The sequence below is a fragment of the Chiloscyllium punctatum genome, chromosome 38 (genome assembly GCF_047496795.1).
Source record: "Chiloscyllium punctatum isolate Juve2018m chromosome 38, sChiPun1.3, whole genome shotgun sequence".
NCBI lineage: Eukaryota > Metazoa > Chordata > Chondrichthyes > Orectolobiformes > Hemiscylliidae > Chiloscyllium > Chiloscyllium punctatum.
The window spans coordinates 63,596,888-63,615,749 of NC_092776.1; the positions used below are offsets into that span (position 1 = coordinate 63,596,888).

At 44.2% G+C, this 18,862-nt stretch overlaps 1 protein-coding gene and 1 pseudogene across 1 annotated transcript in view; both read right to left on the bottom strand.

Annotated features, from left to right (window-relative positions):
• LOC140463675 (hexokinase-1-like) overlaps window positions 1-18,862 on the bottom strand; it is a 158,532-nt gene that overhangs the window by 88,307 nt on the left and 51,363 nt on the right. Inside the window, exons 5-8 of the mRNA XM_072558016.1 lie at window positions 18,342-18,441; window positions 18,066-18,249; window positions 17,381-17,536; window positions 7,909-8,142 (exon numbers count right to left, since the gene is read on the bottom strand). Of these exons, the coding sequence (XP_072414117.1) occupies window positions 7,909-8,142; window positions 17,381-17,536; window positions 18,066-18,249; window positions 18,342-18,441 (674 nt within the window). The remainder of the gene's footprint in view (window positions 1-7,908; window positions 8,143-17,380; window positions 17,537-18,065; window positions 18,250-18,341; window positions 18,442-18,862) is intronic.
• Window positions 1,027-2,626, bottom strand: LOC140463259 (probable splicing factor YJU2B; annotated as a pseudogene).

The following is an 18,862-nucleotide window of genomic DNA, read 5'->3' on the forward strand; positions in this document are numbered from 1 at the left end:
TGTTCTTGTTCTGGGTTTTTTTGTATTTGTTGGTGTCTTTTCCTGCTCTATCTATAATAGTGGTATCCCTCCATTCACTTGCTCCTTTGGCACATATGTGACTTGTGCCAACAAATATCCTTATCCTGTTCTTCAATATCACTGTAGCCATAGTCAGTCATTCCCTTATGTGTCATAACCTGCTCCTTGTAAATGCCCACATGTATGCAGTGTGCATGTCAGACTCTGTAAATATACAATCAGAGTCAATATAATGTGTGTATATATATATATATATATATATATATAATGTACCCTGGATTAAAATTTATATCTGATGGCCTCATATAATACTCACCACGTTTCTCTGAAATCTTAGGCTTGATAAATGCCCTTTTCCCTGTATGCAAGGTATTCAGGGACTCAGAAAAAGTGGAGCAAATTGTACTTCTTTCCCAAGCCAGGGAGACCAGTGCCATATCTATCACAGACCAATATTGATATGTTGAACAAGGTATCATGGAATCCTTAGTGTGGAAACAGCCCTTCGGCCCAACTAGTCCACACCAACCCTCTGAAGATATCCCACCCAAACCCATTCCCCTACCCTATTATTCTACATTTACCCCCAAGTAACATATCCCTAAACAAAATACTTCTAGAGGTTTACAAAGGTTTTATTGTGATCTATAGTTCAGCACAAATATGACTTTCCATTTTCCCTTTGGTATCCTTTCCCATGCCCCAACTCAAACCCCAACTCAGCAAGAACCCAATTCTTTCTTCTCATATAAGAGCCTAGCTCTTATTTTTAATAAAGAAAATCAACCTGGTCAGAAGTGTTTTACACAACTGTGGAGCAAGTAAGCCATGGAGCTGGGCCTCCTTCACAAAGGAAAAAGGCACTTGCAATCTGTCAGAAGACCCCAAACTTCTAGCTCTTTTTTCCACAGAAATACTCAGGTTGAAGACAAAATGTATGTATTGAAAGAATTATGGATCAGAAAAACTGCATTTATTTACATACAGGCACAGTACAGAAAATACCTATGCTTCAAATGGTGTCAGAATAATCTGCAACGTGGAGATAGCATCTCATTCAGAGTCCATCACTGCCTCAGAGTGTAGGGAATCATCAGCTTTTTCCCTCAATTACTGTACTCTCTTCAGTTGTACGGTCTGGTACGCGATGGCTTTGATCAATTCTGTTTCTGATCTCCAGCCTGGAATCTATTTCTCTGCTGACCAAAAGCAAGTGCTGTTTTAGGCTTTCCGATTTCCATCGGATTTTTCCAAGAATACTTGCAGCAAATTTATTTGGGCTATTTCCAGACCTGTTGTTGATATTTTATTCATTTACAGCATTTAGTTTTTTTTTCAAGGTCTCACCAGCCTTCTCACCACCTGTGACTTAGGACGATACAAATCAGGACCGTGAGGTGATTTCCTTCTGTTTCATTCTCTGCTTGCCCTCCTAAGAATTTCAGGTGGAATTTCAGAACTGAAGACAGGTGATAATCCTCCTTAGACTACTGAAGCAGTAGGGTACTGAGAGATGTGTTACTCCAAAGAGCTTCATCCTTCTCTTCCACCTTTTTTGACATACGGTTATGGAGTCATACAGAAACAAATCTCCAACTCGTCCATCCTGACCAGATATCCTAAATTAATCTAGTCCCATTTGTCAGTATTTGGCCCATATCCTTCTAAACCTTTCCTATTCATGGACCTGTTCAGATACCTTTTAAATGGTGTAATTATACCAGCCTCCCCCACTTCCTCTGGCAGCTCATTCCATACACACATCTCCCTCTGCTAGAAAAAGTTGTCCCTAGGGAACCTTTTATATCTTTCCCCTCTCACCTTAAATCTATGCCTTCTAGTTTTAACTCCCTTACTTGGAAAAAGACCTTGGCTATTCACCCTACTAAGGCCCCACATGATTTTATAAACCTCTGTAAGGTCACCCCTCAGCCTCTGATGCTCCGGGGAAAATAGCCCCAGCCTATTTAGCCTCTCCCTTTGGCTCAAACCCTCCAAACCTGGCAACATCATTGTAAATCTTTTCTGTTACCTTTCAAGTTTCACAATGCCTTTCCTATAGCAGGAGGACCAGTATTCCAAAAGTGGTCCAGCCACTAGCAGCAAATTATATTCCAACTCATTGCAACTATATTGCAACCACATACCATTGTCTCCACTCTAGTTCAACAGAGACCGCAGAGGAGTATGCAAGGAGCAAGGTATATCTAAAAATGAGGTGCTAATCTAGTGAAGCTACAATATAGGGTTCCTTGCATGCTAAGTGGCGTAAGCAGCAAGTGATGCATAGAGCCAAATGATTCCACAACCAACAGGTCAGAAGACTCTGAAGTCCAGCCACATTCAGTCTTGAATCATGTTGCACAATTAAACAATTCACAGGACATCTTCTCATCCCAGAATTTATTATTAGCGTTCTAGTAAGAAAAGGTACTTTCCCGGTACTCTGCAATTCCTGGATGTTGGACAGGGTGAGAATGGTAATCTTCAGTCCCTCCTGGTCACTGACTCCGTGCTCCAGCTTAATACATGCATCTGTCTTCAACTTCTTTTCATACTCAGCTGTTAAGAAATGTTCATTGTTCTTCTCTCCTCTTCTTGCCATGTTTCTCTCACTATCCTATAGTCGTAAACAAAAATAAAGTGCTGGAGAAAATCAGCAGGAGTTGCAGTTGAACTTGCAGTTCTGAAGAAGGATCGCTGGACTGAAAACATTAACTCTGTTTTTGCTCTACAGATGCTGCCAGACCTACTGAATTTCTCCATCACTTTGCATTTGCAGTTCTTTGTTTGATTATCACAGTCACCGTTTGCTGGGTCAGTCGATATCTCAATGCGCTTCACACACAAATGGGACTTCATCCAAAACCTGGAGGTGGGGGTTGTGTAGTAGTTCCTAACCTTTTCTTGGCTGTGTTGTACTGGACACCCATTCCGATATGCTTCTCACAACCATCACACCAGATTTTATATGCACCTGAAACCCGTGGTGAGGAATCACTGGGAGAGTTTCTGTTGCCTTTTCTGAGAGGGTGACTATTCCTATACTTGTTGTGGGATCCATGTGGGCAATAATTATACACAGCTTTCTGTTCCCTGTGGTTTATGTTTTGGACTTGCTGCTCCTCACTGTCAAATTCCTCTTCAATCCAAGACTCAGGGCCACAGGCTTCTGCACAGAAATGCCTTTGTCCTCTTTATTTCCAAAAGTGCTTTTATGCACCACTGAACACTTCTTTCTCCCACCATCAGACCACTCATCTTACCTTTCTCCCTCATCCTCCACCACAAAACCACTCATGTTTCTGATTCAATTACAAATTGACATGCAAATCCCATCCTGGTAGTGAGGGAGAGAGGGAGGGCACTGAATCAAAATGGAGTTCGAAGAGAAGATAACGCACTGTATCCCCTATGGTGCCTACCTCTCTCTAAAGATATTGAGAGCATTGGTGGATATTGTGTGTGCCAGCTTTTTTTTTCTCTTACATCAACCTGGTGCGGCCGCATCTGGAATATTGTGTGCAGTTTTGGTCGCCATACTATAGGAAGGATGTGGAGGCACTGGAACGGGTGCAGAGGAAGTTTACCAGGATGTTGCCTGGTATGGTAGGAAGATCCTATGAGGAAAGGCTGAGGCACTTGGGGTTGTTTTCATTGGAGAAAAGAAGGTTTAGGGGTGATTTGATAGAGGTGTACAAGATGATTAGGGGGTTAGATAGGGTTGACAGTGAGAACCTTTTTCCACGTATGGAGTCAGCTATTACAAGGGGGCATAGCTTTAAATTAAGGGGGGCTAGATATAGGACTGATGTTAGGGGTAGGTTCTTCACTCAGCGAGTCGTAAGTTCATGGAATGCCCTGCCAGTAGCAGTAGTGGACTCTCCCTCTTTATGGGTATTTAAGCGGGCATTGGATAGGTATATGGAGGATAGTGGGTTAGTGTAGGTTAGGTGGGCTTTGATCGGCGCAACATCGAGGGCCGAAGGGCCTGTACTGCGCTGTATTCTTCTATGTTCTATGTTCTATGTTCAGATATATCTAGTGCAAGGTGGGATCTGAACCTGGGTATTGGGAGTCACAACACCCACCCGCTGAGAATTCAGCATCCTTTTTATATTCAGAAGTGCTCTTACATTTAGCCATTAGCCACCACCAGTAAATTATACTTTTTCTTCAATTGATCAATTTATGCAAAATGCCCATTAAGGGAAATGTAGACGATGGAACTCAACTCTTTTTTTTAATATATCCAAAAGTGCTGCTGCACATGTTTTTAGCCACTTCAGCATGGTACTTTTGTTCCTATTAAATACTACCAGTGAATCACCTGCATTTCCAGTTGATTCAATTACGTGAAAAGCCCATTAAGGGTGATTTAAATAATCAAAGGTGGGAAGGGGTGGGGGCAGGGATATGGGTGGGGAGGAGAAGCATTGGGGGGGTTGGGGAGGGTAAGTACCTTTACTCCCATCACCGTGCAACGTGACCTTTTTTTCTCCATCTATTAAACACCACATTAAAACACTGTGGATATTCAAATGTAAATATTGTTCAGGGCAATGCTGACCATCAAAATGTGAGGGGAAGGTAGAGAAAGCAGGAAGGGGGTAAATCAACATGGAATTGGAAGGGAAAATAAAGCATTCCACACCCTACTGTGCTTATCTTTCTCTAAAGGCATCAAGACTATTATGTACATCACATGCTCCATCTCTGAGGCATGAATGCAGGAAACCCAGCTCTTTTTTATTGTTCTTTTTTTCTTTCCAGAAGTTTATCGCTCACAACTGAACTGCTTTCCCATGACCAAATCACCATTCCATTTTTAAATTATTAATCATCACCAGGAAGTCATTTATGTCGCCACTTAGACATTTACATGCGAAGCTCATTACGGGCAATGCAAACCATCAAAGTCAGGAATGGGTAGGGAGAGCTGGAAGGAGCAAATAACCCAGCTCTTAAACTCAAAGATCAATTAAGATCACTTGCTCATAGTCAACTCTGGAGCTATTCTGGTTTACCATAATGGGACCTTCATTTCTTGTCCTGACAGTTAAGTGTTAATGTTAGTAGATGCATGATCTGGAGGGCCAGGTGAATGTTTTAGGAACTCAGATTCAAATCCTACCACATTTTAATAAATCTGGAATAGGAACCTAGTCTCAGTAGTGATGACAATGAAGCTATCATTGATTGCTGTAAAAGAATCCCGCCTCAGGCGACTGACTGTGTGGAGTTTGCACGTTCTCCCCGTGTCTGCGTGGGTTTCCTCCGGGTGCTCCGGTTTCCTCCCACAGTCCAAAGATGTGCAGGCCAGGTGAATTGGCCATGCTAAATTGCCCATAGTGTTAGGTAAGGGGTAAATGTAGATGTAGGGGTATGGGTGGGTTACGCTTCGGCGGGGCGGTGTGGACTTGTTGGGCCGAAGGGCCTGTTTCCACACTGTAAGTAATCTAAAATCTCATTCACTAATGTCCTTCAGAGAAGGAAATCTGCCTCTTTGTCTGGCCTACATGTGACTCCAGACACACAGCAATGTGGTTGACTCTTAAATGTCTCTGCAATGTCCTAGCAAGCCATCAGTTCAGAGGCAGTTAGGGATAGGCAACAGATTCTGGTCTTGCTATTGGCTTTCTTTGGATCTTATTATTTGGAGAATCCTCAGTAACATTTTAACAAATCAATTCTACACATCTTTGACGTGCATCTGTACCACAGCACAAGTGAACATATTTGCAATTAGAACATTCACTACTGGGTTCAAGCTTCTTGTGACTAGTACACATCCTTCTGCCTGATCAGTATTGCCCTGTTCTCCTTCTGTGTTTTGTATCCTTGTTATTCTGTTTCCGACAACTCATTGCACGATGGTATATTGAGTCACATGTAAACCATCAGTTGAGCATCCCCCAGGCATTCCTAGGATTCATTCTTATCTGAAAACAAAACAAAGAACTGCGGATTCTGGAGATCTGAAATAAAAACACAAATAGTTGGCGAAACTTGCAGATTTGGCAGCATCTGTGGGGGAAAAGCACAGTTAACATTTCAAATCTGGTGACCCTTCTTTTATTCTGCCAGGCCTGCTGAGTTTCACCAGCAACTTCTGTTTGTATTTCATTCTTATCTTGTTCTTCTCCATTTCCTGTCATACCTGCCAAAGGTGTCTGCAACCTTTCTCCAGCAATTTCTGTTTTTGTGTCTCTAACCTAACCCATTTTGATCAGGTCCTTTCTTTCATATTGATACTTGTTCCCTTATCTGGAAGTTCTCAAAATGCTGCTACCATTGAGTCCCTCTTGTGTGCTGTTGCTCAATGCCCCTTTTGTGCCATGAAGACCATTGGGAATGAATGTTTTCATAGAATTGGAGAATCCTTGCAGTGTGCAAACAGGCCTTTTGGCCCAACAAGTCCACATCGACCCTCTGAAGAGTAACCCACCCAAACCCATTCCCCTACTACTCTACATTTGCCCTGACTAATGCACCTAACCTACACTTCCCTGAACACTATGGGTAATTTAGGATGGCTAATTCACCTAACATGCACAACTTTGGATTGTGGGAGGAAACTGGAACACACGGAAGGAAACCCACGCAGGCACGGGGAGAATGTGCAAACTCCACACAGGCAGTTGGCCGAGGCTGGAATTGAACCTTGGTCCCTGGCACTGTGAGGCAGCAGTGCCAAACACTGAGCCATCATGTCGCCCTCAGGCACTGTTCGAGGACTTTTTTTTTTGTTAAGGCTTCCACATCTGGTCTAATCCATCAAATTAAAGGCAAACACTAGCTTAGGAAAGTCCAAGTAGATTTTTTTCAATATTACATGTAGGCCATTAAATTCAATTATATATTATCTCAAAGAATATCCATCTAACTGTCTCAAGTTATCCAAGTCTGACTATGCCTGATTTAAAAAGTGACCTTCATAGAATCCTGACAGCATAGAAACAGGTCCTTTGGCCCAACAAGTCCACACTGACTCTCCAAAGAGTAACACACCCAAACCCACTCCCCTATCTTATTATCCTATATTAAACCCCGACTAATGCATCCAACCTACACATCCCTGAACACTATGGGCAATTTAGCATGGCCAATTCACCTAACCAGTATATCCTTCTTATAAATTTTGTCCATAATATTTATACAAAATTCCCAAGTCCTTCTTCAGTATTCAATTGCTGAGCCTCTAACTCAGAAAATACTTTACATCTAACCCCAACCCAAAACTAAATATTCACTTTTCTTTCCAAAGATTGTATGGTCCAGCTTTACAAAACATTGGTGGGAAATCACACCTGACACCTTGCATTTGATTATTGCCATTCTAACTCAAACTAACTCCAAACTTCTGTCTCTAACTTTAGGCAATCATCCTCTGTTACTATTATTAATAAATACCAAACCCGTTTGGTGAGATTAAAATCAAGATCCACATATATCTTTTCTGCTGCAGAGAGTGTTTATTGACCTCCTCAGTCTTGTCCCTCTCTTTCCACACAAGTTAGATGAGCTAATTGGATGAGCTCAGAGAATTAATAGCCACTACCAGTTTCTCTTGCTTGTAAATCAAGACATGAACAAATTTAATAATGTGATTAACCAGAATATAGCCCAGCAAATATATTCCAGGGAACTGTAACCCAGAGAATCGCACCCCATTAAACTGTCCCCCAAGGAGGTATATTTCAGGGCACTGCAACCTATGGAACTGTATACAAGGGGACTTAATCCCATGGTATTGTACTCAGGGAACTGTACCCCAAGAAACCATATCCCAGCTAGAATTGGCATCTTCAGCAACATAGTGATCAAGAAAAGTATAACTGCTCTGAAGCAACATTGAGACAAAGATTTTGGATGTATGTTACTTACTGCATATTTTTTCTGTACAGTGTCCCAGTAATACCCACTGTTGTTCGAAGCCGCTTCATTTTCTTATTATTTTTGATATGTTGCAGAATAACAGCTAGAGTGGCTGAACAGAGTGTGGCTGAGCGAAATGAGACAATTTTGCAAATTTGTCTAACAGCAATGCCATCTTCTTCGGAGGGCTCCAGTCCCAGATTCCTTAGCATGTCCATTGCACTTTTCACACCTGTATTGTAACTGACGGAATTGACACAGAAATAATGAAATATTAGCATCGATTGTGTGGAAATAGTGAATCCGACAAGGATTCCTCACAAGCATGCCATCAGCTCCCAGGACAATCACCTGATGAACTATAACCTGGTGTTGTGTGATTTTTAACTTTGTACACCCCAGTCCAACACTGGTGTCTTCACTGGAGACTATTTCCCAGGGCAGAAATGGCTAACACGTGGGGTCATAGTTTTAAGCTGGTTGGAGGAAAGTGTAGAGGGGATGTCAGAGGCGGGTTCTTTACACAGAGTTGTGAGAGCATGGAATGTGTTGCCAGCAGCAGTTGTGGAAGTAAGGTCATTGGGGACATTTAAGAGACTGCTGGACATGCATATGGTCACAGAAATTTGAGGGTGCATACATGAAGATCAATGGTCAGCACAACATCGTGGGCTGAAGGGCCTGGTCTGTGCTGTACTGTTCTATGTTCTAAATCCTCAGCTCCCCAAACACCTTACCTTTCATCTCCAAATGAGATGACTGCGGAAGACTTAATTCTGCTCCATTGTCTTGTTGAATGCCACAGTGAAAATGACAGGGCATGACAGTAACACAGTGCAGACATCCCACAGACAGAAAAAAGACAATTTATTCCCATTACACACCACACTTTCACCTGTTATGTTACAAAATTCAGTTCATGAGTAGATAATTAGCTGTGAAAGAAAATCTGGCAGATGGAGTTTAATGTGAGAAAACGTGAAGTTGCTCACTTTGTAGGAAGAAGACAAAACACAGAGTATTACTGAAATGATGATTACAATTACAATATTCCAAAATGCAAGTTTATGAGTCACAAGAAGTTAGTATGCAGTACGGCATATAATGAAGAACATTAAGAGATGTTTTCCTTTATTATGAGAGGAATTAAACATAAAAGTAAGGATGGTAATGCTTCACTTTTACAGTCATCAGTGAGACCACATCTCAAATACTCAAGTGCAGTTTGGGCTCTATATTTAAGGTATGAGGTAAATGCGGTAGGGGTGAGTTAGAGCAGTTTTATTAGGTTGATATCTGCCTTATGGACAGGCTAGGCGACCTTCTGCTAGAGTTTAGAAGAATGAGGGATGATTCTACTGAAGTGTACAAGATCCTGAATGGTGTTGATAAGGTAAATATGGAGAGGTGAGGTGAGTTCAGAATTAGGGGGCATTGTTTTAAAATAGGGGTCAACGTATTAAGCCAGAGAAGATAGATATTTTCTCTCAGAGGACTGTGAGACATGGAACTCTCTGGCTTAGAAGGCAGTGGACGTGAGATTATTAAATATTTCTTATTAATTTGGAGAAGTTAGAAGTGATATCTTGGGGACAGTCCATATTTTAGTAGTCAAGGTCTTGGACGTATTCGAATGGATGAAGGTGGATAAATCTCCTGTTCCTTACCAGATATATCCAAGAACACTGCAAGAGGCTAGAGAAGAAATTGCAGAGATCCTGGCTGATATTTTTGCATCATTGTTAGCCAAGGAAGACAGGAGGGTAGCAAGCGTTGTGTCCTTGTTCAAGAAGGACCACAAAGAAAAAGCTGGGAACTATAAACCAGTAAGCTTAACATCTGTGATAGGTCAGTTACTTGAGAAGATTCGGAGAGATAAGATATACATGCACTTGGAAAGACAGGGTTTGATTAGGAGTAGTCAGCATGGCTTTGTGCATGGGAGTTCATGCCTCACCATTGTTAGAGTTCTTTGATGAAGTGACCAGGAAGGTTGATGAGGGCAGGGCAGTAGTCTATATGGATTTCAGTAAGGCCTTTGATAAGGTTCATCATGGGAGGCTTCTCTGGAAGGTTCGATCACATGGAATCCACGGGGAGCTGACAATTAGAACAAAATTGGCTTGGTGGTAGGAAGCAGGTAATAGTGGAAGGATGCTTGTCGGACTGGGGGCCTGTGACTAGTTGAGTGCCTCAAGATCAGTGCTAAGCCCATTGCTGTTTGTTAGCTATATCAATGATTTGGATGAGAATTATGAGGCATGGTTAGTAAGGTTGCTGATGACACTCAAATAGGTGGTATCATGGACAGTAAGGAAGGTTATCAGAAATTGCAGCAGAACTTTGAGCAGCTCTGGAAGTGGGCTGAGAAGTGGAGTTTAATATAGATAAGTGTGAAGTCTTGCATTTTGGAAAGTCATTTCAAGGTAGGAGTTTCATGGTGAATGGTTAAGGAGTGCAGTAGAACAGAGGGACCTTGGAGTTCAGGTACACGGTTCTCTGAAAGTGGAGTCACAGGTGGACAGGACAGTGAAGGAGGCTTTTGGCGCACTGGCCTTCATCAGTCAGGGCATTGAGTATTGAAGTTGAGTGGTTATGTTTACATTGTATAGGATGTTGGTGAGGCTGCACTTGGAGTATTGTTTGGTTTTGGTCACCTTGCAATAGGTAGGATGTTATTAAACTGGAAAGAGTGCAGAAAACATTTACAAAGATGTTGCCAGAACTCAATGGTCTGAGTTATAGGGAGAGACTGGACAAACTAGGACTTTTTTCTTTAGAGCGTAGGAGACTGAGGGGGAATCTTATGGAAGTGTATAAGATCCTGAGAGGCATGGATAGGGTGAATGCACTGAGTCTTTTTCCCAGGATTGGGGAATCGAGGACTTGAGGGCATCAGTTTAAGGTTAGAGGGGTAAGAATAAATGGGAAGCTGCGGGGCAACATTTTTACACAGAGGGTGGTATGCATATGGAATGAGCTGCCAGTGGAAGTGGTTGAAGCAAGTACCTTAACATTTAAAAGGCATTTGGACAAATACACGGATAGGAAAAGTTTAGAAAGATATGGGCCAAGTGCAGGGAAGTGGGGTTAGTGTGGATGAACACTTTAGTTGGCATGGACCAGTTTGGGCCAAAGGGCCCTTGTTAGTCTTAGCAAAATACAACACTTTGCATATCTACAAAACTAACTGTGCCTCCAGCCAAAAATAAAACAAATCAGGCTGGAAAATATAACCTCTATTTTACTGTGGGAGGGTGTGAAGTCTGTTTATGTTTATTTTACCAGTTCTCTGCTATCAAAGTTCTAATTGCTGCTGAGTTATATTGCATTGTCAATCCATCATATTGTAGCCATGATGTGGAGGTGCCAGTGTTGGAATGGGGTGGACAAAGTTAAAAAATCATGCAACACCAGGTTATAGGTGAAAATGAGTGGAGATCAGAGTCTAGATTAGAATGATGTTGGAAAGGCACAGCAGGTCAGGCAGCATCCAAGGAGTAGGAAAATCAATGTTTTGGGCAAAAGCCCTTCATCAGGAATGAGGCAGGGAGCCTCCGGGGTAGAGAGATAAATAGGAGGGGGGTGGGGCTGGGGAGAAGGCAGGTAAGAGTACAACAGGTGGATAGAGGTAGGGATGAAGGTGATAGGTCAGAGCAGAGGGTGGAGTGGATAGGTGGGAGGAAGATTGGCAGGTAGGACAGGTCATGAGGATGGTACTGAGCTGGCAGGTTGGAACTATGGTAAGGTGGGGGGAGGGGAAAATGAAGAAAATGGTGAAGTCCACATTGATGCCCAGGGGTTGAAGTGTACCGAGGCGGAAAATGAGGCATTTTTCCTCCAGGCGTCAGGTGGTGAGGGAGTGGTGGTGGAGGAGACCCAGGATCTGCATGTCCTCGGCAGAGTCGGGGGGGGGAGGGGAGTTGAAATGTTGGGCCAAGGGGCAATGGGGTTGATTGGTGCGGGTGTCCCGGAGATGTACCCTAAAGCTCTCTGCTCAGAGGCGTCCAGTCTCCCCAATGTAAAGGAGACCGCATCGGGAGCAACGGATATAATTAATGACATTGTTGGATGTGCAGGTGAAATTTAATGGACGTGGAAGGCTTCTTTGGGACCTTGGATGAAGGTGAGGGAGGAGGTGTGGGTGCAGATTTTGCAATTCCTGCGGTGGCAGGAGAAGTGCCAGGACAGGAGCATGGGTTGTTGGGGGGGGGGGCGTGGACCTGACCAGGGAGTCACGGAGGGAACAGTCTTTGTGGAAAGGGGTGGGGAGGGAAATATATCCTGGTTGTGGGGTCCGTTTGTAGGTGGTGGAAATGTCAGTGGATGATGTGGTTTATGCGAAGGTTGGTAGGGTGGAAGGTGAGCACCGGGAGTTTCTATCCTTGTTACAGTTGGAGGGGTAGGGTTTGAGGGCGAAGGTGGGGACATGGATGAGATGCGTTGGAGGGCATCTTCGACCATATGGGAAGGGAAATTACGGTCTTTAAAGAAGGAGGCCTTCTTGTGTGTTCTGTGGTTGAACTGGTCCTCCTGGGAGCAGATACGGTGGAGGCAGAGGAATTGGGAATACGGGATAGCATTTTTACATGAGTTAGGGTGTGAAGAGTTGTAATTCAGGTAGCTGTAGGAGTCGGTGGGTTTGTAAAAAATGTCAGTGTTAAGTCGGTTGTCATTGATGGAGATGGAGATGTCCAGGAAGGGGAAGGAGGTGTCAGATGATCCAGGTGAATTCAAGGTTGGGATGGAATGTGTTGGTGAAGTTGATGAACTGCTCAACCTCCTCGTGGGAACATGAGGTGGCGCCGATGCAATCATTAATGTCGCGGGGGAAGAGGTGGGGAATGGTGCCAGTGTAACTACGGAAGATGGACTGTTCTATGTAGTTGACAAAGACACAGGCATAGCTGGGGCCCATGCAGATGCCCACGGCTACCCCTTTTATCTAGAGGAAGTGGGAGGATTTGAAGGACAAATTGTTATGGGTGAGGACCAGATGAGCCAAATGAATGAGTGTCGGTGGAAGGGTGCTGTTGGGGACGTCAGGAGAGGAAAAAACAGAGGGTTTGGAGGCCCTGGTCATGGCAGATGGAGGTGTAGAGGGATTGGGTGTTCATGGTGAAGATGAGGCGTTGGGGGCCAGGGAAACGGAAGTCTTGGAGGAGGTGGAGGGTGTGGGTGGTGTCTCGAAGGTATGTGGGGAGTTCCTGGACTAGGGGGGATAGGACAGCATTGAGGTAGGTGGAGATGGGTTCTTCTTCTCCCGACATCCCCAACAGTACCCTTCCACTGACACTCTCATTCGTTTGGCTGAACTGGTCCTCACCCTTAACAATTTCTCCTTCGAATCCTCCCACTTCCTCCAGACCAAAGGGGTAGCCATGGGCACTCACATGGGCCCAGCTATGCCTGTCTCTTTGTTGGCTACATAGAACAGTCCATCTTCTGTAGTTACACTGGCACCACTCCCCACCTCTTCCTCCGCTACATTGATGACTGCATTGGTGCCACCTTGTACTCCCGCAAGGGGGGTGAGCAGTTCATCAACTTCACCAACACATTCCACCCCACCCTTAAATTCACCTGGACCATCTCTGACACCTCCCTCCCCTTCCTGAACCTCTCCATCTCCATTAATGATGACCGATTTGACACTGACATTTTTTACAAACCAACCAACTCCCACAGCTACCTGGATTACACCTCTCCCAAGCTACCTCCTGCAAAGATTCCCAATTCCTCCGCCTCCGCTGTATCTGCTCCCAGGAGGACCAGTTCCACCACAGAACACACCGGATGGCCTCCTTCTTTAGAGATCGCAATTTCCCTTCTCACGTGGTTGAAGATGCCCTCCACCGCATCTCATCCACGTCCGCACCTCTGCCCTCAAACCCCACTCTTCCAACCGCAACCAGGACAGAACCTCCCTGGTCTTCACTTTCCACCCCACCAACCTCCGCATAAACTACATCATCTGTCGACATTTCCACCACCTACAAACAGACCCGACCACCAGGGATATATTTCCTTCCCCACCCCCTTCCGCTTTCCGTAAAGACCATTCCCTCTGTGACTCCCTGGTCAGGTCCACACCCCCCAACAACCCACCCTCCTGTCCTGGCACCCTCCCCTGCCACCACAGGAATCGCAAAACCTGCGCCCACACCTCCTCCCTCACCTCCATCCAACACCCTAAAGGAGCTTTCCACATCCATCAAAGTTTCACCTGCACATCCACCAATATCATTTATTGTATCCGTTGCTCCCGATGCGGTCTCCTCTACATTGGGGAGACTGGACGCCTCCTAGCAGAGCGCTTCAGGGAACATCTCCGGGACACCCACACCAATCAACCCCACTGCTCCACGGCCTAATATTTCAACCCCCCTCCCACTCTGCGAGGACATACAGGTCCTGGGTCTCCTCCACTGCCGCTCCCTCACCACCCGACGCCTGGAGGAAGAACGCCTCATCTTCCGCCTCGGAACACTTCAACCCCAGGGCATCAATGTGGACTTCACTATTTTCCTCATTTCCCCTCCCCCCACCTTACCCAAGTTCCAACCTCCCAGCTCAGCACCATCCTCATGACCTGTCCTACCTGCCAATCTTCCCTCCCACCTATCTGCTCCACCCTCTGATTAGATTAGATTACTTACAGTGTGGAAACAGGCCCTTCGGCCCAACGAGTCCACACCGCCCCGCCGAAGCGTAACCCACCCATACCCCTACATCTACATTTACCCCTTACCTAACACTATGGGCTATTTAGCAGGGCCAATTCACCTGACTGCACATCTTTGGACTGTGGGAGGAAACCGGAGCACCCAGAGGAAACCCACGCAGACACGGGGAGAACGTGCAAACTCCACACAGTCAGTCGCCTGAGGCGGGAATTGAACCCGGGTCTCAGGCGCTGTGAGGCAGCAGTGCTAACCACTGTGCCACCGTGCCGCCCACAACCTGCTCTGACCTATCACCTTCATCCCCACCTCTATCCACCTGTTGTACTTTTACCTACCTTCTCCCCAGCCCCACCCCCCTCCCACTTATCTCTCCACCCCGGAGGCTCCCTGTCTCATTCCTGATAAAGGGCTTTTGGTCCAAAACATCCATTTACCAGGTCCTCGGATACTGCTTGACCTGTTGTGCCTTTCCAGCACCACTCTAATCTAAACACCTGGGTTATAGTCCAACAGGTTTATTTGGAAGCACTAGCTTTCAGAGCACTACTCCTTCATCAGGTAACTAGTTATCTCATCTAGTTACCTCGATGAAGGAGCAGTGCTCTGAAAGCTAGTACTTCCAAATAAACCTGTTGGACTATAACCTGGTGTTGTGTGATTTTTAACTTCACCATTTAGTAGTGAGGGAGAGAGTCTGGTATACTGCCGAGAGGGTCACAGCCTATCCTGATCATCCAATCGCTGGACATGGCTTTTCCAACAGGGCATTGGATCAGCAGTAGGAAGAGAATCACGGGTGCATTCAGGTTTTCAAATGAGCAGAAAGAATATAGAAATCTGAGAATGACTAATGAACCCTCTAAAGCCAAGGAGGTACATTTGAATCAAACCCTAGATAGCCTTTTAGCTATTGAACATGAACATTGGGTAACAGCAATTCAGGGGAATCCTGAGCAGGCAATGACTACAGGGAAAAGCCAATATTAACAGTTCCTGGACACTGAGGACAGGCTGATAGATGAAAACAGAAATGGCTGGAGGAACTCGGCAGATTGGCAGATCTGGTAGTGTTTGTGGAGAGAGAACTAGAGTTAACATTTCGAGTCAAGTGACTGACTCTTCTTCAGAACTTGGTGTTGTCATGAAAAAGACAGCAGGAATATTTTACCATTTTGTACAAATACAAGATAGTTGCTGAACATCTGAATTAAAATCATAAAATGTTGGAAATGCTCAGCAGGTCTGTGGACAGAGAAATAATTAATGTTTCACATTGATTACCTTTTATCAGAAAAGTGATAAATGTAATAATTTAAGCAGGAAATTTGAGAGGGATGTTGGCATGGAGGGACACAGCGATGGATGGATAAAAAGTCATGTTCTGCTTTTAGTGTTGTGATGATGTTGGACGACAAACAGAGTGAAATTCCTTCTTCATGGGCTCTAAACTGACATTGCTGCCCTGATAACTTAAAGCTATGGCCTTTGAATTGTAACTAGGCCATGGCTGCTTTTAACAAGAGCTTGAACCACATCCTGTATTGCTCTCCTTATTAAATATCATGATGACCGGGAACACAAAAACATTTGGTTCTGAAATACCTTAGGTTAGTACAGGAATAATTCAGATAGGACCATCTGACATTGACCAAGGCATTGGAAATAACAATGACAAGCACAGCTCTGATAACCCTGTGAAGTTTTCCTTCCTATTGTCTGGGAGCTCTTGCCAAATTTGGGAGAACTAACCCAAAAAATAAACAATCATCAGCCATTTCCACTGATTCAAACCTAATAGTTAATGCCCCAGACACCACAATCATCAGCCCTAGGAATATAAAATTCCAGCAGCACTACCAGAGGTAGTGCCTCAGAGGTATATACTCAGGAAGGCGTTACTTTGGAGTTACCAACTTTGATTTTAGATCACATGAATTTTCATGGGATCAAGATAAACGTGAGCAAGATAAACATTACCACACAGTGGCCCTCATCTCAATAGAAGCAGCATACAATAGACAGAGCTAAGTGGGCCCACAACCCACAGATTAGATTTCAGCTCTGCAGTCCTGCTGCTTCCAGTCATAAAAGGCGGTGGACAATTAAATAACTAACAGGAGGAGAAGACTTTACAAATACTCCCATGCTCAACCTGTGCTCTGTACTGTCTCCTCCCCCACACTGACCCCTTCCCTACACTGACTCCTCTTCCATATTGTCCCAGCCCTATCACTGTACTCTCTTTCTCTCCCCCTCCATCTGCCCGGTCCCTCACTGTGGCCTCTCCCTCACTGTGCTTTCTCCCCCTGTTCTTAATCCCTCACCATCTCCCAACCCTTTTAATGTCCTCTTTCCCTACCCGTCCCATCTCCCTCACTGTCTGATCTCCCTCCCCATTCCGTCTCCCTCCCTGTCCTGTATGCCCCTTCAATGTCCTCTCTCATTGTACATCTTTCCTTACTAGCCAGTCTCCCTCACTGCCCCCTTTTCTGTAATGTGCCAGTTTGAATGCTGTTTGATCTCGATTCCACTTCAGTTCTGAGTGTTACCTCAATCGTTGTAAATAAAACAATGGACCAAATTAACAAGATTAGAACTGACAACCCCTAAGGGGCACTGTAAAATATTGAATCAAAAAGGAAATTAAAATCTCATTTTGGGAGGGCTGCTGATTTATGCAAGTCAGTGTCTGGTTGCTGATATCAGAGTGATCTAATCGACAGCGCAAGTTCCCTTCCCAAGTACAAACACAAATGTAACCATGGCAGTTGTACATATTTGATCTCTATGCTTACTTCTCTATAGCAATAATGTCTTCAATATCAATAGATCCTTTGGTGAGGAGCTTAGATGAAGTCTTTCCTTTGAACAGCATGCCATTTTGAATTATTCGCACCAAAATAATCCGCACAAGTTCTCCCAAATACATTGCAGACACCATTTTCTCAAACCTGAAAGACAACAAGGAAATGTGATTTCAGTTGCTTTCAGGAAAATAAATGCTTTGAGCATTTTGTCTCTTCCTGTTTTTGCACAAAGCCTAATGGTTTCCAGTGGATCAATGAGTGCCGGTGAATCAAAGTATGAATGGATTAATGTGAGCCAATGGTGTCAGTAAACTAATAGGTGTCAGTAGATCAATAGGGTTTCAGTGGATCAATTGACATTATAAAGCTAAGAGGTCACTTTTCAGATGTAAGTCAAGGGAGTGAATGTCAGTTTTTCAAACAAGGCTTATAGTCAAGGTGAGCTAGTTTGGGCTCAATCCACACAGACACCTCATCAAATTGCAGCCAATGAATAGTGACAGGAGCCAGAACATTACCTCATTTCCTATTTTTAATTGTATTGAGGATTCATAGAGATTAAGAACAGGACCTTAAGGAAAGGTCATAGTAACATCAGGAAGTAACTTCAGAAGTCAGGAAAGCAGCAACTTGAAGGAAGAGTGAGTTAAAGGAAGATTCAGTGTTAACTCACAACTGTTTCCCTGGATTGATAGAGTCATCATCCACTTCCCTGTCAAATACAGTCCTGATATCTTCCAAAGAGCCATCATCTCCGAATCCTCCCCATTCCGTGTTGATGCACATTCGTCCTTCATCACCTTCCACCAGTTGGATGTGTCTCAATTCCTCCATGTAACAGGCATTCGTGCCAGTTCCTGAAGATAGCAGATTGCTGATTTAACAGTTTGATCTCATATGTGAAATGAAATGTTTAAAAACCAAATTGTGAGTGCAAATTCCTTATTACCAATAACAACGCCAATCTCACAGTACGGGTCGTCAAATGCACATGTCATCATGGTTCCCACGGTATCATTCACTATAGACAGCACATCCACTTCATAATCCTAGTAAAACAATACAATTTTCAGAAAATGGAAAAACTGTGTGGGATTCCACTTTCCACAATAACTTTATTGTAATAGAGTGAGAAATAGCAGCAGGAATGCGTGAAAATTATGCTATGTGAGTGATGCATGTGGAATACATGTACCTTCTCCATTCATTATTAGACTAATTCATCAAAACTATTCCGAGAAGGTAGAGTGTGATGGTAGATACAGAGTAAAGCTCTCTGCACGCCATTGCCATTTGACATTCCCAGGACAAATAGAACAAAGGATATGGGCTAGAGTGAAGCTCTCCTTCTTTGCTTGACCAAACACTCCTAGGTCAAGTACAGCATATGGTGAGATACGGAATAAAGTTTGCAGTACACTGTTCCAATCACATATTCCCAGCACAAGTACAGCATGGGGTTAGATATAG